The sequence below is a fragment of the Leptosomus discolor genome, chromosome 1, assembly GCF_034619465.1.
Source record: "Leptosomus discolor isolate bLepDis1 chromosome 1, bLepDis1.hap2, whole genome shotgun sequence".
NCBI lineage: Eukaryota > Metazoa > Chordata > Aves > Leptosomiformes > Leptosomidae > Leptosomus > Leptosomus discolor.
Window position 1 is genome coordinate 73423924 of NC_141391.1, and position 21318 is coordinate 73445241.

The 21318-nt window shown below is 43.4% G+C and overlaps 1 protein-coding gene across 1 annotated transcript in view; it reads left to right on the forward strand.

The window, feature by feature from the left end:
- Positions 1-1230: 1230 nt before the first annotated feature.
- VWA3B (von Willebrand factor A domain containing 3B) overlaps positions 1231-21318 on the forward strand; it is an 84411-nt gene continuing 64323 nt past the window's right edge. The window contains exons 1-7 of the mRNA XM_086481929.1: positions 1231-1292; positions 4225-4421; positions 6291-6385; positions 8776-9026; positions 11100-11259; positions 15728-15897; positions 17753-17877. Coding sequence (XP_086338055.1) covers positions 1231-1292; positions 4225-4421; positions 6291-6385; positions 8776-9026; positions 11100-11259; positions 15728-15897; positions 17753-17877 — 1060 coding nt within the window. The remainder of the gene's footprint in view (positions 1293-4224; positions 4422-6290; positions 6386-8775; positions 9027-11099; positions 11260-15727; positions 15898-17752; positions 17878-21318) is intronic.

A 21318-nucleotide genomic window follows, 5' to 3' on the forward strand; every position in this document is an offset into this window, starting at 1 on the left:
GACGCTGCTCCGCGTTCGCGGCTCGGGGCAGCACCTCCGCACAGCGGTCCGGTGCCGGTGCCGGACCCTCGCCCCCCGCATCCCGCATCCCCCCCGCCCCCGGCCACCCCCCCCCTCCGCCCGTGTGCCTCCTCCTGCACTTTTCGGTTGGGGCGCGGGCCCGGCGGGAGGGGGGGGTGGGGTGAGGGTGAGGCCGTGCCGTGGCAACCGGGCGGTTTCCAGGTCAACAGCGGGACGGCGGCGACGCCGGCTCAGGGCGGGAGGGGAGGGCGGCGGCGGCGGCGCGGCCGGCGGCAGGTGAGGGCGGGCGGGGGCCGCCGCGCTGGGGCGGGGGCGGCTCCGCACCCGGGTCGCTACGGGGGGTGGGGCAGGGGCGCAGCCGCCAGCGCCGCAGCGGCGGCTCCCCGGGCCCCGCCGCAGGGCAGAGGGCTGCCCGGCCCCGGCGCTGGCGAGCGGGCTCGGGGCGGGGGAGTGACGCCGAGCCGTAGTCCTTCACCCCAGAGGCCTCGGCTTCCCCTCCCCGCCCGTTTCCACGCGGTGTATGTGGGGACAGGGTCGGTTACCTCAGGTGGCGGCTGTGGGGGCGGCCGCCAGGGCGTCGCGTAGCAACCGCTTGCCAACGCCGGCGAGTGACGTGGCCGTGCCTCACCCCGGACGGCCCCGGTGGCCGGTCAGGCCTTGCCTGGCCCTCCCCCCCTCTTCCCCACTGTGGTTTCGCTGTGACACCCGCCGCCCCGTTTCCGCAGCAGGCGACAGCCCACCTCCTCCCTCCGCACGCCCTTCACCTGGGCTTCGGGTGGCCTCGGGCGGCTTCTTGGCCTGGAAGGCCCGCGGGCTCTCCCGAGGCGTTCCCGGGAGGGTGGCCGAGGCCGGCGGAAAACCGAAGCTGTGCGGTGGGCGAAGGTTTTAGCCGCTTGTTTGCGCTGGCCAGAGCGGAAGGGTAGAGGTGCCCAGATGAACTCTCGTTCACCTTTCGAAAATAACCTGTTTTGATTCAGACTTTGGGCTGAAGGTTATCCCGGCTGTCATCGGTTTTGAACTCTCTTTTCCAAGACTTGAGGTAAACTCGCTGTTTCCATTGGAGGTCGCTTCGTCTCCTTTCAAATGCTCCTTTTCATAGGGTGCCAGCATTTCACGGCCAGGTGCTGTTCAAGTGGCTGGGGGGTGGTGCTGGAGGCTAACGCAAGGGGAAAATCTGTTGCCACACACCCTGGGCATCTGGAAAACGAGATGGCGCCTGGGATTCATTCTCTGATGCGGGCCGCTGCTCGACGTGTGCCTCGGCTCTTACCGTGAGAGCGCTGTGGCGCTGTTTCTGCAGCCTGCGAGAGAGAAATGGCGCAAGCCTGGTGGTGTGCTGTGGCCATTCACTATGGGCATCATCTGCCATGGCTCCCCTGCGACAAGGGCTCCTTTTTACTGCTCTGACACCAACTCCAGCCTAATCAGGGGTCATTGTCCTGGAAGGCATCTTCTGTGCAATGCCTGGGGTGTTAGGGTGCAAGAAAAGAGTCTTTTTTTTTTTTCTTTTAAAGTCCTCCCTGCCTTTCACACTATTCGTGTCTTTCTGTGTGAGCAGGTCAAAGACTGGAATGGTTTATATGTTTCCATATGAGTATTTAAACCCATATGAGAGGAATAAATAGCATGTTCAGTTCTGCAGTGAAGAAAGAGGGCGGAGGCTAAGTTATTTTTTTGTCTTTGGCTTGTTATTTTATCCCGGTTTTGCTTTTCCTGTAGGAAAAACTGCTTGGTGACAATAGCTAGCAGCTGGCCTGCTAGTGATTCATAAATATCCCTCATACATTCACCTTATTTATTAAAAGAAAAAACAAGTAAATGGAAAAACACCATGTCTGAAAGCGACACGCTCAGCCAATATATGCTGCCTTGCTTCATCTGGTGTCTTGTTTTCTATGCATATATTGTGTTTTATTCACAGTTGGGCCTTATACCACATACACATACACGTATACATGCATAATTCTTTTTTCTTTGTGACTCATCTTGTAGTCTTATAGGCAAAGTTATGAATCTCTTCACAGAATTGCATCTCAGATACTCCCAGGTTTAGTCATAAATTGGATTATAGCAAAGGTAAGGTATAATGCAAAGCAATAATAGAATATAATGCAACTGGCTGACAGCAGGCCAAAACACTACACTCATTTTTCTAGCGTATCTGTGCGGAAACTTCCTTGTTGGCTCTTTTTTTATGATAATTTAGAGGGAAGGAAGGGAAACCGTATTACCAATTTCCCACATTCCCATTTGTCAGTATAAGGCTCCCTGTCAAACCTGACTTCAGCCTTTCTTGACATGGGGAGTACCCATCCTTTTTCATTTATAATACTGCTTTCCTGGAGGAAAATCTTAATCTCAGCCTTCTGCAGTTTATTATTGGCTGGGCCTGTGGGGCTGGTCTCCAGTTCATATTGACCTGTGCATGGCAGTATTTTATTTTTTTAAAAAACATAATAATTCCTCAGGTTTTTAAGAAGAAAGCAAAGAGGAGCTGCCAATCAAGAGGTCTGTCATGACTGGCAATCCATGTAAGAGACTTGCCTGGAGTGACTGTGAGTATTTCAGGACTATTTTTGCATAGATCCCATGTTTTCCTGGGTAACTTCCAGTTTTGTTTGCAGCATTGTGGTGTGCATGCTGCTAGCTGTGTACAAGCCATTCTGAAGTTGTGCCACTCTCACCTGTGCTGTATGTGGGGTGCTGTGCTGGCCTTTCTGCCTTTTTGGAGGAGGAAACTGGGAACGACTGTTCAAATGACTATAAACAGTGCCCCTGACTATATACAAAGCTCAAACAGCTGCAAACCTTCACCTCTCTCTCTCTCGAGTTAACATCTGTCACTGCTGCTTCTGTATTGAGTGGAGGAGGGGGGCTGGTAAAATGCCAACCTCTGCAGGCATGCCAGCTCAGCACCCTGCTTGTAGGACTGATGACTGTGAAAGAGCTGGTACCGGTCTGCACCACGCAGAAGCCTACTGTCACTGACAGATGATTTCTGAAGATAGAATCTCATCTCCTGTATGTATTATTAACTGAGGGACAGGCTAATGAACCTTTGTTACAGGTCAGTTGTAATATTTGATCTTAGGGCAGAGTTCTGATCATATTCCATACTAGACTGAAAGTTGGGGTTTAGTCATTAAAGACAGAAGTACCCTTCTTTGCGTTTTGGACCAGTTTGATCCATGCAGCACATTTACACCCAGCTTACAGTATTTGGGCAATGGAAGACAGGGATACTTCAGCTAATGTTCATGCTGGGGAAAATAGACAGAAATTTCAAAAGTCCCCAGAAAGTAAACTTAGATACAGCAAGGGTATTTGATCAACTAGAGCCAACTTAGCTCATGCAGAGTATTTTGGGAATGAGCAGGAAATACCAAAGTCCTTTTAGAACCTCTGTGCTGAGGAACAGTGCCATTACTGTTGTCATTGCTTCCATTTCTGCCTCAGCCACTCTAGACCCTGGGCTGCCTCTGCTGCCAGTTGCCAGTGGGGCTAGACCAGCCAGCTGTACATTGGTCCTGATTGATTGTTCTGTGGAATTTAAAATGAAACTGGACCATCATGCCCATGATTTCCTGTGCTTGCACATAATCCATCACAGCCTGGAGCAGATACTGCCAGAACCATCATTTACACTTGAGGTAAATGATGTGAGGAGAGGGAGTTTCACCAGCCTTGCAATAAAGTCAGGATCTGCTGCTGGCGCTGATATTGCTTAGGGTAGGAGTTCAATGTGTAATTGTTAATAAATCCTTGTTTATTGCATAATGCTGCTGATGTGTATGTGGTGATGGTCAGACAGTCTTTGAATGCCTATAATGAGTTCTGATTCCAAAGAGTTAGGAGAGATGTCTTAGGAGCCTGAAGAATTACCATTTGGCAAATCGGACTTAGATTTCAGGGCTTGGATTTCAGCATACAAGAGTTGTTTTCTTTAATAAATTGAAGGTAAATGTATATGGATGAATCAAAAGACACAACAGCAAGTAGATCTGTAGGACTGAGAGCAGCTTTCCAGATTAAGAACATTGTTCAGTATAACAAAAGAAAACAAGAGGTGAGCTATATGCGTACAGAGTACCATGGAATACAGGTAAAGAAAGGAGACAATTGAAGTGAATCATTTGGTTAAAGTATAAATGTTGTGTTTCCCTCATTTCTCTTTACAACAGATGTCTGTGCTTTGAATCAAAGACAAGATCCCAAAGATTCCCATGAGGCCCACAAGAAGGAATCAAAAGAGAAGGGAAGGAGACTGGCAGTTAGTCAGTGGGACACAGATGTACAGCCTCTCGTTTCATCTTCTAAATGGCTTCAAAGTCATGGGCTCAAAAGAAACAAATTGTCCCTATCCCAGATTTTGTCACAGATTGGATTCCAGCACAGGAAAGGTATAAGAAAAATCAATAATAGAATTATAATAACCCCCCCGACTTTGAATATAAGTGCACACTCATTTTGCACCCCAGTGCACACAGAGGAGATTTTCATGTTGTCTCATCTTGTATGATAATGGCAGAAAGGGAAGCTGTATCTGCAGTTGCTGACATTGTCAGTTCAGAGAACTGAGGAACTCCATCTCCTTTTGATCTGAGAAGGACTTAGGATCTGAGAAAGGCTTTCCTTATGCAACTGTACTGTTGCTTTACCCGAGGCTCTAGTTCAAATCCTCTCCAATTTAGCTATAGCTGGGAAATAACTCGTGCTGCTGAGGCTGTTTGTCTTTTTTTCCTGCAAGTAACACACTGTAAGATTTCTATCCATTTTTAGATGGCAAATATAATGTGTGTTGTGCCATAAACTGCAATGTACTAGTTGATCATCAGGGCTAGCCAACCTGCTTGGGAATAGTGTATTATTTCCAGGGATCCAGCTTTAAGGAAGCAGTTAAATTTGATTAGAATTCAGGCTGCTTTTCATGCAAAGTCAGGCTATAGGAAAATGTTCCTTCCTTTGCAGTTATCTGACAGCTGGAGGGGAAGGGTTTGCTAATAATTATTAATCACTGCCATAATAGTGCTGTGCAGAGCATGGTAAGATATTCTTTTCTTTGAGCAGCTTGCTGCCTGAGAAGTAGGAATTGTAATGTGTTGCAGTTGTTCTAGGTTGCATAATTTAAGATTTTGGCTGGCTTGTGTCCATGGGGCATTCAAAGATCAACAGTGCGGATCTTGAAATCCTGTATGCTGTAGATGAAGATGAAGCTGTTAAGCAGGGTTAATGTTACAGTGTAATTTTAGGAAGCAGAATGTACTGGCTTAGCAGGGCAGCATGCTGTAATAGCTGCTTTGTGGTGTTAAATATTCCCACTCCCAATGTTCTCCTGTCACTGGAGGTCCTGTAGAAGATTTCTAGCTACTGAAAGAGCAGAGTGCAACCTTTTCCTTAGTTGCACCCACTTCTGCACCCATTTAGTTGTGTAAGAGAACAGTATTATCTGTACCAGATCTTGTATTTTGTTTGATGAACAAATATTTGCAAGTCCTGTTGTGAGGTAAATGGATAATACAGAAGTTTAATTGCCTAAACCTTTAATTTATTGAAGTCCCCTGTAACTTTTTGGTCTATAGATAATTAAATGTGTGGGTTTTCCCCACTTCTGACTAAAATGGCAGGGAGCAGCAAGAGCAGGGCTCTTGGGGGAAAATGAGCCAGAAGGCAAAGGGCACCACAGCCCAGGCAGTGCCCTCAGTGAGCAGGATGCAGTCCTGCAGCACCTAAGCACCGCAGGCAGAGCAGGGTGCTGCTAACCGTGTCCGCAGGCAGTCCCAGGCTGGGTGAGGTGATGAACCACCTCTAGGGCCCAGTCAGGGAGTGCAGCCAACAGCCAGAGGCAAGACTAGAGATAAGGCCACAACATGGGTCTTAGAGGCACGTGCAGGAGACAGAACTGGAGACAAGGCTATAACACAGGGCTGAGAGGTCTATCCAGGAGAGAGGTCCTAGCAGCAGGACTTGAGACAGCTACACCTACAACACAGCTGAAGCAAAGACTGGGTGCCCAGGCCTGGGTACAGACCCAGGTGAGGCTGATTGTGGCAATCGAGGCCTGTTGGTGCCCTCGGGGCCCTGTCAGACATAGCCAGAAAAAAATGTAAACCCAAAACATAGTTAGGGTTTCTCTCAAGTTTCTTAATGTTAACTCTTCAATACAGTTGCATGTGCCTCGCACGTGGATGGTATGCACATCAACCTGAAAAGTATCTGTTTGTAGTAATCCTTATGATTAGCAACTTGATCTTTTGTGACCTTTACTGTAGATTACGTGACCACCTTGGGGAAACTTGTGGCTTCTCGGTATGCAGATGGTCTGTTTCCTCAATACAAGAGAGCACAAGATGTCAGCGTGTATAATGTAAGTGTGACTGACTTATGGTAACTTCCCTGTGCACTTGGAAGTTGTTATCACGTAGCAGAATGATGTGACTAAAATGTCTCCCTGTGGCATGAAATACTTATATTCTTTGTGAGAACTGTGTCTTTTGATCATTTTTTTCCCCTATTTTTTAGGTGATTTCGATCGGTGGTGGACAAGCTAGATATCTTTTTCTTTATTTTCATTGCAAAGTCTTATGCTCTTGCCTTGGTGCAGCATTGCAGTAAGTCTTTCCAGACAAGACTACAGTTTCTAAGCAACATTTACCCTGTCTTGAAAGAGGGAACGCTTAAAAAGAAGATGCTCAGCTGAGTCAAAAAAAAAAATAAAATCGTAGGCAATAAAACAAACGGGGATGCAGAAATAAGTAGACATAATGCGCTGCCGTTGCTGATGCAAAGCGCTGCTTTGCTTAGTGCCAGTGGGTCACAAAAGGCTCAGCCTGCTCTATAGAGACAGCTAGCTGGAGCTCTGCCCAGGCTCATGTTCTAAGGAATGTCTTAGCAACAGCTGCTGGCGGCCCCATTGTTAAGAGGATGGATTCTGATTGAAGAGATATCCATGTGCGCAAGGAGGGGAGAGAGTTAATTCATAAAGGATTTTACAAAAGCAAATGGCTTGTCATTTTTTTCTGATAACTAGAGTCATTTCTGAGGCACAAGGCTTAAGAATGGGAAAAGAACCATTTCAAGGAGCCTTTTCCTCTCATTTTTTCCCATTGATTCCATGTGAAATACCTATGTGTCTTTTAATCTTAGGACATGTTGTGAGCAGTAGGGAAGACATTTCTAGTAGTATTAAGGCAGCAATGCCACTCTGCAAGATCTGGTGACGTTGTGAGGTCTCAGTTTGGATATAGTGTACAATATTGTGTACCATGGTTACCATGGGTTGAGAAGAAGCAATTCAAACCAGTACAGATACTGGGAAGAGCTAGTAGGATGAACTGCAGTGGAGTGCTGATCTTATAAGAGGGTTGATGTTGACGTATGTAAGTAAGGCTGAAGAAGACTGACAAAGGGTGGCATTATTGCCCTTGAATGCCTACAGGAAGGCAAATTACAGGGATAGGGAAAAGCTGTATTTTTTTTTATGCTAAAAGGCATGCTAGCCCAAGAATAAATGGGTATGAATTGCCATGAATAAATTTAGGCTGGACAGTCAGAAGTTTTCCAGCCCTCGGAGAAATGTGAATCTGGAACGGCCGACTACAAGTGAAGGGGTGGTGCAAGAAAACTGTTTTATTTTAAGATGGAGTTTGATCGATGTAGTGCAATAAGCTTTTTGTATGAGTCTGGCTGTCATAAGAGGAAACTGATTTTCTAAGTGCTCCTTCCCAGGCCTAAATTCCTTTGGCAGACAGCCTGAGACTCTGTATCTGGGAGGCACAGTACAGGGCCCTAGCTGACATTAAAGAACAGAGGAAAATACAAATGAGAGGAAGAAGTGTGCAGACTGACACACAAAATATCTTCTCCCCGAGAAATGTTCTTGTTTAGAAACATTTGTATCTCCAAAGTTTTGTACTTAGTCCCGGAAGGGACTGTTGGAGGTAGAAGGTAGCTGGTAAATTAGCTTGCAGGGGTCAGAGAGATTGGGGAGTGTCTTTAGTGGAACCTGTGGTGAATTTTTAAACCCAGAGATCATTTTGCATGGTGAATGTGTATACATATATTCATAGGGAAGGGTCTGCTGTTTTTAATTTTAATACTGAATCTAGGTTTTACTTATTTTACAGATATGGTATGGGAACTTTTTGTTGTTGATTGCAGTCTGAACTAAATTTGCCTAAGCACCTACCCACAAATAGTTAATCTGTAATGCTGGGCATTGTTAGTGAAATAATAGTACAAACAGGAAACATTTTACATTTTCCTTTCAAATGCTAAAGACAAGGTGGAGATTGAAGTGCCCCAGAACCAAACCATAAGCTCCCTTGTATGGCTGTACAAAGTTTTAAGAGCCAGTCAAAATTCTAGTCTAAGAAGGTACAAAGTTTCTGTGTCCTTGTTTGTTCACCCATCTGCTCTGCAGCCCTTTCTACATTCTAGCCTGTGTTCAGCTCATTCTAATTGCTCCAGTCTTGAGACAGACAAGTCAGACAACCCACTGGCACTGTCCCATGCTCATATAAAAAGATTATGAAAAGCAATTAGGACAAAACGCGGTGTCTTTTCTTTATAGCTTAAATGCATTTGTCAAGTATTTGCTCTTGAAATAGTGGAAGAAAAATGGGTTGTTTTCACTGCTACCTTGGCTGGCATATCTGGCACTTGCAAACCAGCTATTGCAGCTGTGCTAAGCTTGGGGCTGCATTTTTATTATTTGTTTTGATGTTCAATTTCTTTCTCTCCCTTATTTAAATAAAGCTGACAGCCAAAAAAGAACTGATTCTTCATTTTGTGGATTGTCTAATGGGAGCTATTGAGCTATATAAGCAGCGAATGGAATGGTTAACCAGTGAGAGCCGGCAGATATTTGGAGTGATTCAAGAACGGTGCATTGTCATTGTTTTGGATTTTGGCACTGTGGCTCCAACTGAATTTGATCTATGTCGGGATGCGCTTTCTATGGTACTTGTGGAACAGGTGACCCAAATTGCCAAATTCAACCTCATTCGGTAAGCAGAAAGAATCATGGAATCATAGAATGGTTTGGGCTGGAAGGGACCTTTAAAGGCCATCTAGTCCAACCTCCCTGCAGTGAGCAGGGACATTTATAGCTGGAGCAGGTTGCTCAGAGCCCCGTCCAACCTGGCCTTGAATGTTTCCAGGGATGGGGCTTCTACCACCTCTCTGGGCAGCCTGTGTCAGTGTTTCACCAGCCTCATTGTAAAAAATTTCTTCCTTATGTCTAGTCTGAATCTACCTTCTTTTAGGTTAAAACCATTGCTCCTTGTCCTATTGCCACAGGCCCTGCTAAAAAATCTGTCCCCATCTTTCTTATAGGCCCCCTTTAATTATTGAAAGGCTGCAGTAAGGTCTCCCTGGAGCCTTCTCCAGGCTAAACAAAGAACTCCATGTCTGCCCATTGCTGGAGAATAAAAAGAAGCCGCATATCATATAGACATGTGTTTGGATAATACGCTTTCTGTAGTGGAAATTGTCCTGATTCATGTCGTGGTAGTATCTATAGATTTTGCACCAAGCTTCACCCACAGTCATGCTGAGCTTGCTACTTCCATTTAACAGAAGACCATTGTTACCCTGAAGAACAGATAAAAACTAACAGGACCCAAATAGCGATACATGCCTTCTATAAATGTAGCATAGTAAAACAGAAAGATAAGGGGGACTTTGCAACAGCAGTAGTGCTCTTCAGGCGTCTGAGTATTACAGAGTGAAACAGTGGGATCCCGTCTGACTGCCTAGGCATTTTTGTGTCTTTAGGCGTTACAGATTTCTGCCTTACAGCTAAATGTACGCCCCCCCCAAGTGCCATAGGCAGGGGCATAGTCATTTGTATTTCTATAGATTTCCATGGTCACAGAAATCGGTAGCAGAACTAGGAAACAATACTAGATTTCCATAACAAAAGGACAAATGCTTGTTCCCTAACATGAATAAATGAATTTGGATTTAGTTAGAAACAGAAGAATAGAAGCAGCTATTCAAATTTATGTACCTCTGCACAAATTCTCATATATGCTTAAAGGTTTGAACAGGCAAGCTTGGGTTTGGATAGATGAGTGGAATTCTGTGACTATGAAAAAAAACGGTGCACAAAGTAGGTCATATAATTTTAAAATTGGTTCCACAATGGTAACTTGCAACTACACTGTAATTCTTAAAGTTGTTTTACCCAAGCTTTGTCCTACAAATTTGATTCTGGTGCCCTATCTTAATTCTCTAGCTTGTGATAGAACTGAGATTTGAAAAGTAGAAGATAACTCCCATAGCCTTTGAAAAGCACATAAAATGTTTTCTTCAAAAATGATCTGCAAAGCCGAGTCAAAATTGAGGCACAACAATTGTGTTCATTGATTTGTTTGTTTGCACGGGAGGGAGGCAAAGGACAACATGGCATATAAATTATGACTTTAAAAGAATCTTGGAAAACATAATTGTCTTTTAGATTTGCAGGAAACTTCAAAATAGTCCTTGATGGAATGCTGCAGATACTGGAACCAGTTGGGTTTTTATTTTATTTCTGTCTTTTTATGTACAAATACCCAGGCATACATGCTCATGTACTTTGTACTTCTGTACTGCCATTGAGACTAAGGCCTTTGATCAATTAAAATATCAAAAAGCTTAGCATCATAAGTTTTATTTTGATCGGTAGATAAAGATCAGCCCTACTACAAAAAAGCGTGTCAGTTAAAATGTTCTGACACAAAGGTCATGCAGCAAGTTGTGGAGAGACCTGTGGAAGCCAGAATTTTTTTTCATATACATGTTTTAAAAGACTTGATTGTGTTTTTATGTTAGGGGGAGATATGAATTAGGAACTGTTTTTAAAGTACTTTAGCTCTCTTGACCCTACTTTGGAAACAGTTGTCTCAAAAAAATTATTATAAAATTTACAGTGTTTTTCTAAGGGTTTTATTTTTCCTTTACTTCTTTTATTGCAAGTCTAGATTTAGTATGTGTGGTTTATTGTAATTGTTACTTAAGAATATAAAAGAATAGTGGCTTTTGTTCTGCCAGCATTATTCTCACTATTTCTGATTTATAGTTAATGTCATTTTCAGGGCTGCTCAGGATCTTATGAAGTGGCAACAGAAATCTACTCCTGTGTCTGAGCATACTGTAAAGTCTGCTGTTACATGGCTCTGGAAGCTGGACCGTATGACAGCTGCCAGCCATACCAGCCCTGCTGAAGCCCTGCTGGAAGCCATGAGTGACGAGGCGGTAAGCTCATACAACTTTTCAGAAGCCTCAAGTAAATCCAAGAATATTCAGGGCCAGACTGGGTACTGTGATTTGCCCTGATGAATATTGCAAAGATAAATATTAATGATGGCATTTGGAAAGGGTTGTTTTTTTTTTTTTTCCCCCAAGTGTAGCTGCATACTGTGTTTACTGATGGCTTGTTTGTGTAAATGTACTGTATTTTGAATGCAGAAACTTGTTTATTTTCTTTTCTAGAGTACACAGAATAAATAACATATTCAGTCATTAAGGGAAAGAGAAAACATCTTCCCTTCCACTTTCTTTGCCATACATGTTTTTCAGGGCTTCAAGTTTATGAAAAAATTGCTAGTATTAACATTGTTGAAGACAGGGAAACCATTTTTATTTTGTTATGTACCCAAAGTGCTCATGGAAAATTATATTTAAAATCCAAAATAGTAAGTACTGAGATTTATTTAAGCATTAGCTCATGGTAGTGATATGAAAATGCTTTTTCATCAGCCAGGCTATAGCTAGAGTTTCTTCCAGGGCAAAAAGACAAAGCATGCACAGGTATCACTGCAATTAAATTCTCTCTGTTTCTAAAAGCACCATATTACTTTATTCATTATAGCAGTCAGAAGGTGTAAAACATAGATGCCATCATTTGAGATAGTCACTTAAGACTTGTGTTGTTAAAGAGATATTTTATGAAATTTGCGTTCAATGTACATTGTTTCAGCTCCCTAGCACCTGAATTGAATGGAAAAGATGGTCTACTCTGTATAGCCTAGAATTATTGGTTTTCACTGCCATTAAGATCCATCCCTGTGCACGAATCCAGTCCTAACTCCTTTGTAAATCTCATTCTGAAACATTGTTAGAAGGAGAAGGTAAATTTGGCTTGGATTTCCTTCTGGTTCCCTGTGCTGGTGGATTCTCATCCAGGTGAATCTTGATGTTTGGAAACCAATATTAAACAGGAATTGGGTGAGGAACAAATTATGGAAGTGAGATTTTTTTATGACTGCTTTTTTAAAGGCATTCTTTGTAAATTTTAGACCAGATACAAGGAAGAAATTTTTTTCACTGAGGGTGGTTAAACACAGACACAGGCTGCCCAGAGAGGTGGTAGAAGCCCCATCACTGGAAACATTCCAGGTCAGGTTGGAGGGGCTCTGAGCAACCTGCTCTAGATACAGATATCCCTGCTCACTGCAGGGGGCTTGGACTGAATGGCTTTTGAAGGTCCCTTCCAACCCAAACTATTCTGTGATTCCATGATTCTATTATAAATTTTATTAACGTTTTAAGTTTGCAGTGTATTACTGATTTCCTGGTGGGAAACAAAAAAAGATTGTATTTAGATTTCAGCATTGTCAGGACGAAAAAAAGGCTTGTTGGACCTGGTGGGTCTGCATATGAATAAACAGAAATTAAAATCTGTCCAACAGTGAGACATCTATTATTTTTTTCTGGACATTGGTGGGCTAATGGGTAATCCGGGGGAGTCAATTGTGGCAGGTGCTCAACATAAAACAAACTTCAATTACTCCTAACAGCAGTCATTATCATTCATAACTGACAGTTCACTTGAGGCCAAGCTTCACTGTACTGCAGGCTGGGAGAGACCCCATTCAGTCCTAGGCAAAAGCTGCGCACTCACTGAACAGTCATAAATGACTCATTTCTCAGAACTGGCTTCATCAACAGAAGTTGCTCCAAAACAATAGCTCTTTTTTCCCCTAGACTTGGCTCTTCCTGTCATTCCTTTAGCTGAGCTTTCCTTCCCATGTGTGGTGACTCCCTAGATTTCCTTTCTTCATGACCTGTCAGTGCCAAACTTAGGGTCACTTTGCTGTAAGGTTGCAACCCTTTGATCTCTACCTGCCACAGATGCATCCACAATGTTTAACTTGCAGTTCAGTGCAGGTGCCACTCTGCAAAGTGTGGGTCACCCATCCAAAACACACCTCCCCACCAAGGTAAAGACTGTGAGGAACTGTTCATTTTGTTGTTCTTCCTGCATAAATTATAACTTTCAAAATATGAGGGACTAAATGGAAAAGTTTTAACCTTTCCCCACTAATCTCTAAGGAACATTTCCTTTGTGGTATGGTGTTGCTGGGTTTGTAGTTAAGCAGAGTGAATTGTCTGTGGTTAGCAATTTTGTTTATTTTCTTGTGAGGAGCTGGTTCTGCATCAGCTATGCCCAAGAAATGTCAGCATTTTAAAAGTTGCAGAGGCAGGCAGAAAATCCTTTGGAGGAAGTGTGAAAATTGATATCCTTATTGAATATCAAGTTTATGAATTGTTGTCAGTCTTAGGAGGGACGGGGAGAAGATGTGAATCTGAAGGAACACAGGGAAAAGTGGTTGTGCAACATGCATGCATTCCCTCAGGTCAGGAGCTTCTTCAGGAAAAGGAATAGGAACAAGGTGTTGTCCAGCGACTAAGTCTCAGCTGGGAGAGCTGTGGGCATGCTTGGATAGCTTTTCAGCTGGTTGAAACAGAGAGGGAACTGCGTAAAACTGAACTAAAGCACAGATAGGAGCAAGAGTTCTTTCATTTTGTTTCTGTGCACCTTTTTCTAAAGCTAATAAGTATTTTGTTAATCTTGCACTTTAATGAAACTCATTCATTCTTCTCTTTAACCTTAGTGTTTGTCTAGCGTTAACAGTGATGCCAGGACACCTGGCTGACCACAGACCTCTTGCTCCCAAGCAAGCGTGATGTGTAACTATGGGCCCTGCCTCCCACATGGAGTGTCTCGCCCACTCTACAAGGGGAGCCCAAGGCGGCAAGGTGCTGCTTTGTTTATTTGCCTGGTCTAGCCTGAGATTGGGTTGCTGGGTGGGAGAGGTGTCTTCCAATGCTGAGGATCAGACCAAGTATTTGTGGCAAAAGGTGGAGGAGGGAGAGAGCTTGGAATCCAGAAGTCATGTCAGTTTGTATCAACGTGCTTAAGATGGGGACAGTACGGGGATCCTACAGCCTGGAAGCTTTGAGTACCAACTGGACAGAGGATGTTCATGTGCCAGTCTGTGGATTCAGGGAGCTGAAATATAAATCAGTATCAAAGGCAGTAGTGGAAATGCGTGAACACACTTACAGATGATACTGAATTTGCTTTACTACTGCATGAAATTATGTGGGTGCAGAAACATTTCCTCAGTGCCATCCCAGGCTCAAATAGTTGTCTTCTCTGTTGTGGTGCATGTCCCGTGGTTCCTATTTGAGTGTATTTTTTTCAGTTAAATGACTATTTATCAGATATTTATCAGTTGGTATGTACCATGCCGTAGGACTGATACTCTATACTTATTGTCTTGAACGTCGGTGTGGGATAGCTGCTGTTACATTTCTTTTTAATGATGGTGAAAAGTCAAGAAGCATACTTACCATGAGGACTGTTAGCATGGGTAAGTGCAGGTAACATCAAACTTCTCATAATGTCCTTTCGTTATTGCTTGAGTATTACATTTCTTCAGCTTCTCTCCTTGCAATAACGTTTTCAGAATATAAGTGTGTGTAGTCATAATAAACCTGCCGAGCTCCTTCTGCCTTGGAAAGTATAAAAAATACGAATTATCTGTTGTCCTGGTTTAACCCCAGCTGGCAACTAAGCCCCACCCAGCCGCTCACTCACACCCCTCCCAGTGGGATGAGGGCAAGAATCAGAAGAGCATCACTCTGAATGCCCCCCCCCCTTCCTTCTTCTTCTTCCCCCAGCTTTATATGCTGAGCAAGACGTCATATGGTATGGGACATCCCTCTGGTCAGCTGGGGTCAGCTGTCCCAGCTGTGTCCCCTGTGTGCTCGCTGGTGGGGTGGGATGAGAAGCAGAAAAGGCCTTGGCTCTGTGTGAGCCCTGCTCAGCAATAGCAAAAACATCCCTGTGTTATCAGCGCTGTTTTCATCACAAATCCAAAACACAGCCCCATGCTAGCTACTGTGAAGGAAATTAATACCCTAGCCAAAACCAGCACATCTGTAAATACCAACATTAGCATTCAAAGAATGATGCATCTTTCCTGCCCTAAAATACATACTGCCAGTAAAAGTGTGTCTGCTATGAAAGTTCCTACTGATTTTTAGCCCTGGCAAGGCACCGACATAGCATCTCTCTTCATAAAAGTGGAATGTGGCGCAGAGCCTTGTCTTGACTAATAATACAGTTGTCCGTCCTTATACCTCTCTTTGGTTTCCGTTAACTTCTGTGGAAAGGGGCTTGCACCGGGCAGAATCAGACCCAGGGGCTGTGGACCAGGTTCTCTTCTCATTTCAGGAAATTTGAATTCATTTGAGTTACTTGTGTAAATGAGAGGGAGAACCAAAGATTTGAAAATCTCGTAGCCCAAGTAATGCATTAGTTCTACCAAATTTTCCTACCAGTACTTAGCACAGGACAGTGCTTGTATAAGCACCAGGGATCTATGTAAAACAATGTCTTCCGATTCCCAGTTTTGTTTCTGTTTAATGACAGGTTGAAGCTGTTTATTACTTTGCTGTGGGTGATATTCCAGTGGACACAAAGCAGCTACTCCTTGAGAAGGTTTCTGATGGCCCCTGTCCAGTCAACGCTGTCTCTTTCAATGCTAGGGAAGATGAAACCATTATTTTTCTGAAAGAGTTGAGCCGCTTGGCCTCTGGCAGGTATGACAAAGAAGCAACACAGTAATGATTTCAGTACTTGTAAAGTGCTTTGCTGCTAGGAATGGTATCGGAAGATATCTGAATATAATCCCTGTTTTACTCCTGAGGAAAATGAAACAAAGCAGTTCAGTAAGCGGTCTGGGGAAATTGAGGAAATAGTCTAAGAGATAGAACTAAAATGCAGGTCCTACTTGAACAGACCGGGTTGTCTCCACATATGTGCTCACTGGCTTGCAGAAAGGCCATTCCTTTTTTATGTCCTAAATCATCTGGCATCTGCTCCTCTTTTGAAGTCTGAAAAATTGTTCAGGGGAAAGGGTCACAACATAAACTGAAACAAGTTTTTATTGTATTGCTTTGTGCTTTGGTAATATCCACAGGCACCAGCAAAGGGTCTAGAGTTTTGTTGGATCACGTGACATACAGGCATGTACTGAAAAGGTAATGCCTGTCCTAAACGGGCAGTTCCTGGAACATCAGAAAACTGATGTGGTGTTATCCATCAGGCCTGATTGTGTGGAAATGTAGTTCTGTACTGTGCTGTCTAGCATCTGTTTGGTATGGTTGGTGGAAACTGATATATTCCACATGGCTTATTGACCACTTCAATCTTGATTCTGATCTCAAAATAAGGAAAACATGAACAAAGACAAAACTCTACAATACCAAACTCATGGTGAACAGCAAGAGGGCAGTAGGAGTCAGTAGGTGTTTCTCTGCTTAACAGAAGTCACTGTACAGTGACAGAGCTGTGAAATGGCTGCTAGCTCTTTCTGTTTCACTGTTGTTTGTGCAAGAGTGGGAAGACCTCCAACAGTAGAAATCTCCTAAATGACAGCAGAGCAATTGGTAAGATGGCAGCTGCTTAGCTCTTTTATAGCCATCTGTGTTTAGAAGTAGCTTTTAAGAGATGGAGCACCTGCCAAAAAACAGGACTGTGGGAGAAGTGTTATGTTTGCTTTGGTCTGATGTGTGCCTAAAATGATTGTGGTCATTTAGAACTGTGGTACCTCGATGGTACCAGGTACATTGCTGGTCACCATCCTTCACTTTCTTTTGGCAATGTTTTTACCTCCTTTATGAAAGGAAAGTGATTGTTTCTTGTATGGTAGTGAAAGAGGCAAGAAGAGTTGTGGGAGGGAGCTGAGAGGAATCGTTTTGTTTGATATGATTCCCACTGTCTTATTTTTACATGAGTCTAGCTTTGGTGCAGAGACTTAATGGGCCAATTAATATCTTGCTGCTGGGTATTTGCCCGGTAACTGTCTATGAGTTTAAGTCAGCTTTCTGTTAGGAATGGCTAAGTTCATGGGCTTTTCATGGCTTGAGCTTGTTTCTAGTGTAGTTCTATTTTAGAAAAGCATCTTTTTCCTCCTCCGAGATCTTTTCTGTTTTGACAATGAGGGTAAATGAAGTCTGCTTGACTTCCTGATTTGTATGTCGATAATGCAATAAATGTTCCTGTTGGGCTTTCAACTGTGAGGATAATCTGGTAAAAAGGTGTTAAGTGTCACCACAGACATCTCAAATGACATGCTTGCTCAGCATGTTAAAAGCATTAATTAAAAATAGATTTCCAGGAGATAGAAAAGGAAGGTGCCTCAGAGTAAATGATACCAAAATGAACAGATGTTCTTCATGAGAAGACTTCAGAATGTACATAAGTGTATATAAAATGTTTGATAATATTCATAGTGTTGTTGTAGTTGTAAGGTTTAGATTATCTTGAATAGAAAAGCAGATAATCCTGAAGTTGTACACTACTATGATCTTGCACGTGTGACATATATCTCGTTAAAATTAGGGAAGTATTTATGTAGCTTACATACTGGTGAAAACTCATTTTGTATTACAGATTCCATGCTTTTGCTGAGAAGAATGACTATAGAGATGCTACTGGACCTGCACTAAAATGTGAAGAGGATGGAAAAGGACTAATTGCCCTGAATTCCAGAAGAGTGAAAGGGCGAATGCCACTAGGTAGACAATAGAAAAGCCAAGATAACTGATTTTCTCAGCAAGGTTTCAGAATAGAAATGTAATACGGAAACATGCTAAGTGTAAAATCAAAAGAGGCCTTCTGTAGGTGGAGTGAGGACAGGAATGGTCAAATGGAGATTGTGTGGGTGGGAAGGAGAGGGAAAGGAAACAAGAGAAGTGAAGAGAGCAGAGGATGTGCATGTGAGAATGAAAAAGAAGTGAAAAAAGGAAGATTTATTTAGGGAGATGAAGAATAGTACTGGTGTGCTTATGCCAGTGACCTTGTGGAAATGTACAGAGAAATGGCAGAAAGAAAGAGAAATAGCGTGGAAGACCATCTAATACAACAGACACATCAATACGGTTCATATGTAATATGAGGGGATTAAATCCACATGAGGTTGACTTGCTTCTCTCAAGATCTGGATTTGTCATAAAAGACAGGCAACAAGCACAGTAAAGTCACCATAGAAAAGAAGGGACAAAGGCAGCGGGGGTGGGGGGGAGGGGATTGATGAAAAAAAGCCCAGGAGGAAACAAATAACAGAAAGAAACAGTTTTCCTGGGGGGTGGAGCTGGGCAGAAAGTTCGAAGTGTGTTTCTTATTAGTCACACTGCTGCTTCCTCTGGGTAAGTCAGCCTTACTGTTCAGTGGGGCTGGACTGGGGACTTGTGATGTGAAGGGAGGCTGTGGTGTCAAGTCTGGTATCTTTATCAGCAGGACATCAAATTAAAAAAATGATTTATTTTAAATATCAGGAGGCATAAGACCTCTTTATTCTAATGGCTTACATCCCCATTATGCTGAGGGGCATCAGTGTTGCCCCAAAGGTAAGATTAGTGTTATCCTCTTCTTACTGCTAGGGAATGTGTGGCATAAGATGGATTTAGTGACTCACCTAAGATCGTTTGTCCGTCTTGGACTAACTGGCCCATGTTCCCTGGATTGTATTCTAGCTCCTTGTGTACTAACCTATCCTTCACTAGGACTGTTGTTATAACAGTGTGAGAGAGCCATAGTGGGGAGCCAGAAGTAAGAGAGTGAGGTGTCACCCACCTGTTTTTTTGCTTTGTGAAGGGACACTGAAGCCTCACACAGGCAGGGTTTAGAAACCAACAGCAGAGTATGCTTCAAAACCCTATTTCAGAGCAGTATAATGCTCTCCTTCAGTCTGCTACGAGTGCTTCCTCGCTGGACCCCATTTGGGGGTGTGCATGGGGGGGAGCTGGCTTCCTCTTCCCCCAGGGCAGTCGACGTGTTTCAATAGATGGGCCTAGAGCTCCTGTATGACTGAAATTACTTCCTCACCACTGTTTCTAAAGCCGAATGCTGAATAGCTTTAATCACTCAAAAGGGCAGTAATCCCCTTGAAGTGCATTGTCTGTTGTGTCTTATTGCTATTATGGCATAGAATTTACACATTAAAAAGGAACAATTAGCTTTCTGCATTTACTAGGTATTATAAGCACAGTCGTGACATCACTGGCAGCCAATCATAGCGTTTCAGTCGTATGCAGAATCTGAAGTCCTTTCAGAAAAGAAAACACGTTGGAGACATTATTCTGGTCTGTGTCTGATGTCTCTTGTTTCAGAGACTCCTTCAAGAGTGCAGAAGGCAATAACAATAAAAGTGTCGACTACTCACTAATGGGCTCTGAAACTGGTTCTTGTATGTGTGGCATAAACTATACAAGGAAATAAATACAGAATGAACCAGAGATTTAATCTTCCAAATGTGGTATTTCTTGAAAATAAGGAGAGGCACAGGAATATTTTGATTATGCTTCGTTTCGCACCACAAACGCAACAGCTGGAAACTGAAACTCATCATTATGTTTTATGGACTGGAAAAGCTGTTTTAAGGACATGTGGTAGTTTTCTGGGTATCCACTGCATAACAGTGTTTTGCAAATGCAGGATAACTTCGTGTTCACTGTTTTTCATCTGCTTAGCCAAAACAAGTCGGAAGTGAACTATTTAAAACTTTAGATAAGAGCTCCATTCTCCCCTGTTTTGCATCTTGAGCAGTCATTTAGAAATCAAGCGTGAGAAACTGCCGAATTTGAATTTTTTTTACACTCATTTTGAGTGGATGCTTGAGATCAAAACAGGTGTAAGCCAGTAAAGAATTAAGGTCCCTATGTTGGCAGGCTCAGATTTACTTAAGGCAGAGGAATGCTTTTACATAAAACCCAATTTCACCAACGTGCTGATTATTTTCTCATTCAGCACTGATTTTCATGTTATCACTGCTGCCTACATTCTTTGTGTAGCTTCTTCGTCTGCAAAAAGCTGCAGAATTAAGCAACCCTGCTATGCAGTTAAAATTATAAGTGGAAGGGAGGTGAAATTTAAGTTGGAACTTGAAGACATAAAGGGCAAGAGGTGGTGGAAGCTGTGGAGAAGAAGGTTCTTGCCGAAAAGGGGCACGGTTGTGTCATCTGCTTGGAGTGACAGGGAGATAAGTGCTAAACAGGGCTTGAAAAGCAATGGAGCCTTGAACTAGATCCTGAAATGAGTAGTGCGTCTTCGTTGGCTGAAATAGAAACAACAGTAAATCTCAGCACAGTGTTTTCCTGTGTAGTAGAACGGATGAGCCTGTATGCGTGAAGAAAAAGCAAACAGATTGAAATCAGGATTTGACTGATGTGACAAATCCGAAGAGGGATGTGTCTGACCCCCTGGTCAACAGTGTAAGCGTGTGTTCTTAGGCATGCTTGATTTTCCACATTTACCTTATGGTTACAGAGAAAATTTCAGATTGGTGTGTGTGACATGGGAAGCATAAGAGCGCCAGCCTCCCATATGACATTGAAGTCGATGAAGTCTGCGCTGTTTACGTACACAGACATGGGAGAGATCGAACTGTCCGTTTGGAGAGCCGGGATGATGACTTAAGAGTAGCTACTTTGCCTGCAAGCTGTAGCAAAGATCGTTGCCTCTGCTTTTTCCTTGCATGTGCTTTGTCTAGTCCTAGCAGCTTTAACCTTGGCCTGGGCAATCTCTGTGCTAATGTGTAGCGAGTGATGCAGATAGTCGCTCTGCGATACCACATGAGATACAAAGTTCATTTGCTTTGTCCATTTGCCCAGTGGGAAAGGGGCTGATCGGGCTGTGGTGAGTTTCGGTGCTGCTTGACCTGGCAGGTACACAGGTAAAGCTGTGTACTCCCCTCTTGCGCTCCTTTGTACCCCTCTTCATCCCCCTCTAAGTGGGGATTTTAAAACTCAAGGCTTGAGGGAACATTGCTATGTTCTGCTGCCACGTAGAGGCTGAGGAAGGGACCAGCAGCGAAAAAACGAAATTGCCCATCTTGGCTTGCAGGCAAATGAAGTTTAAAATAGATCTTATTCCATTATATTTGTATTTACTTGCTTCCACGGTCTAAGTCAGATAATCAGAGAAGTAAGAAGTGTTTCTGTTTTCCATAAGCTGCTTTT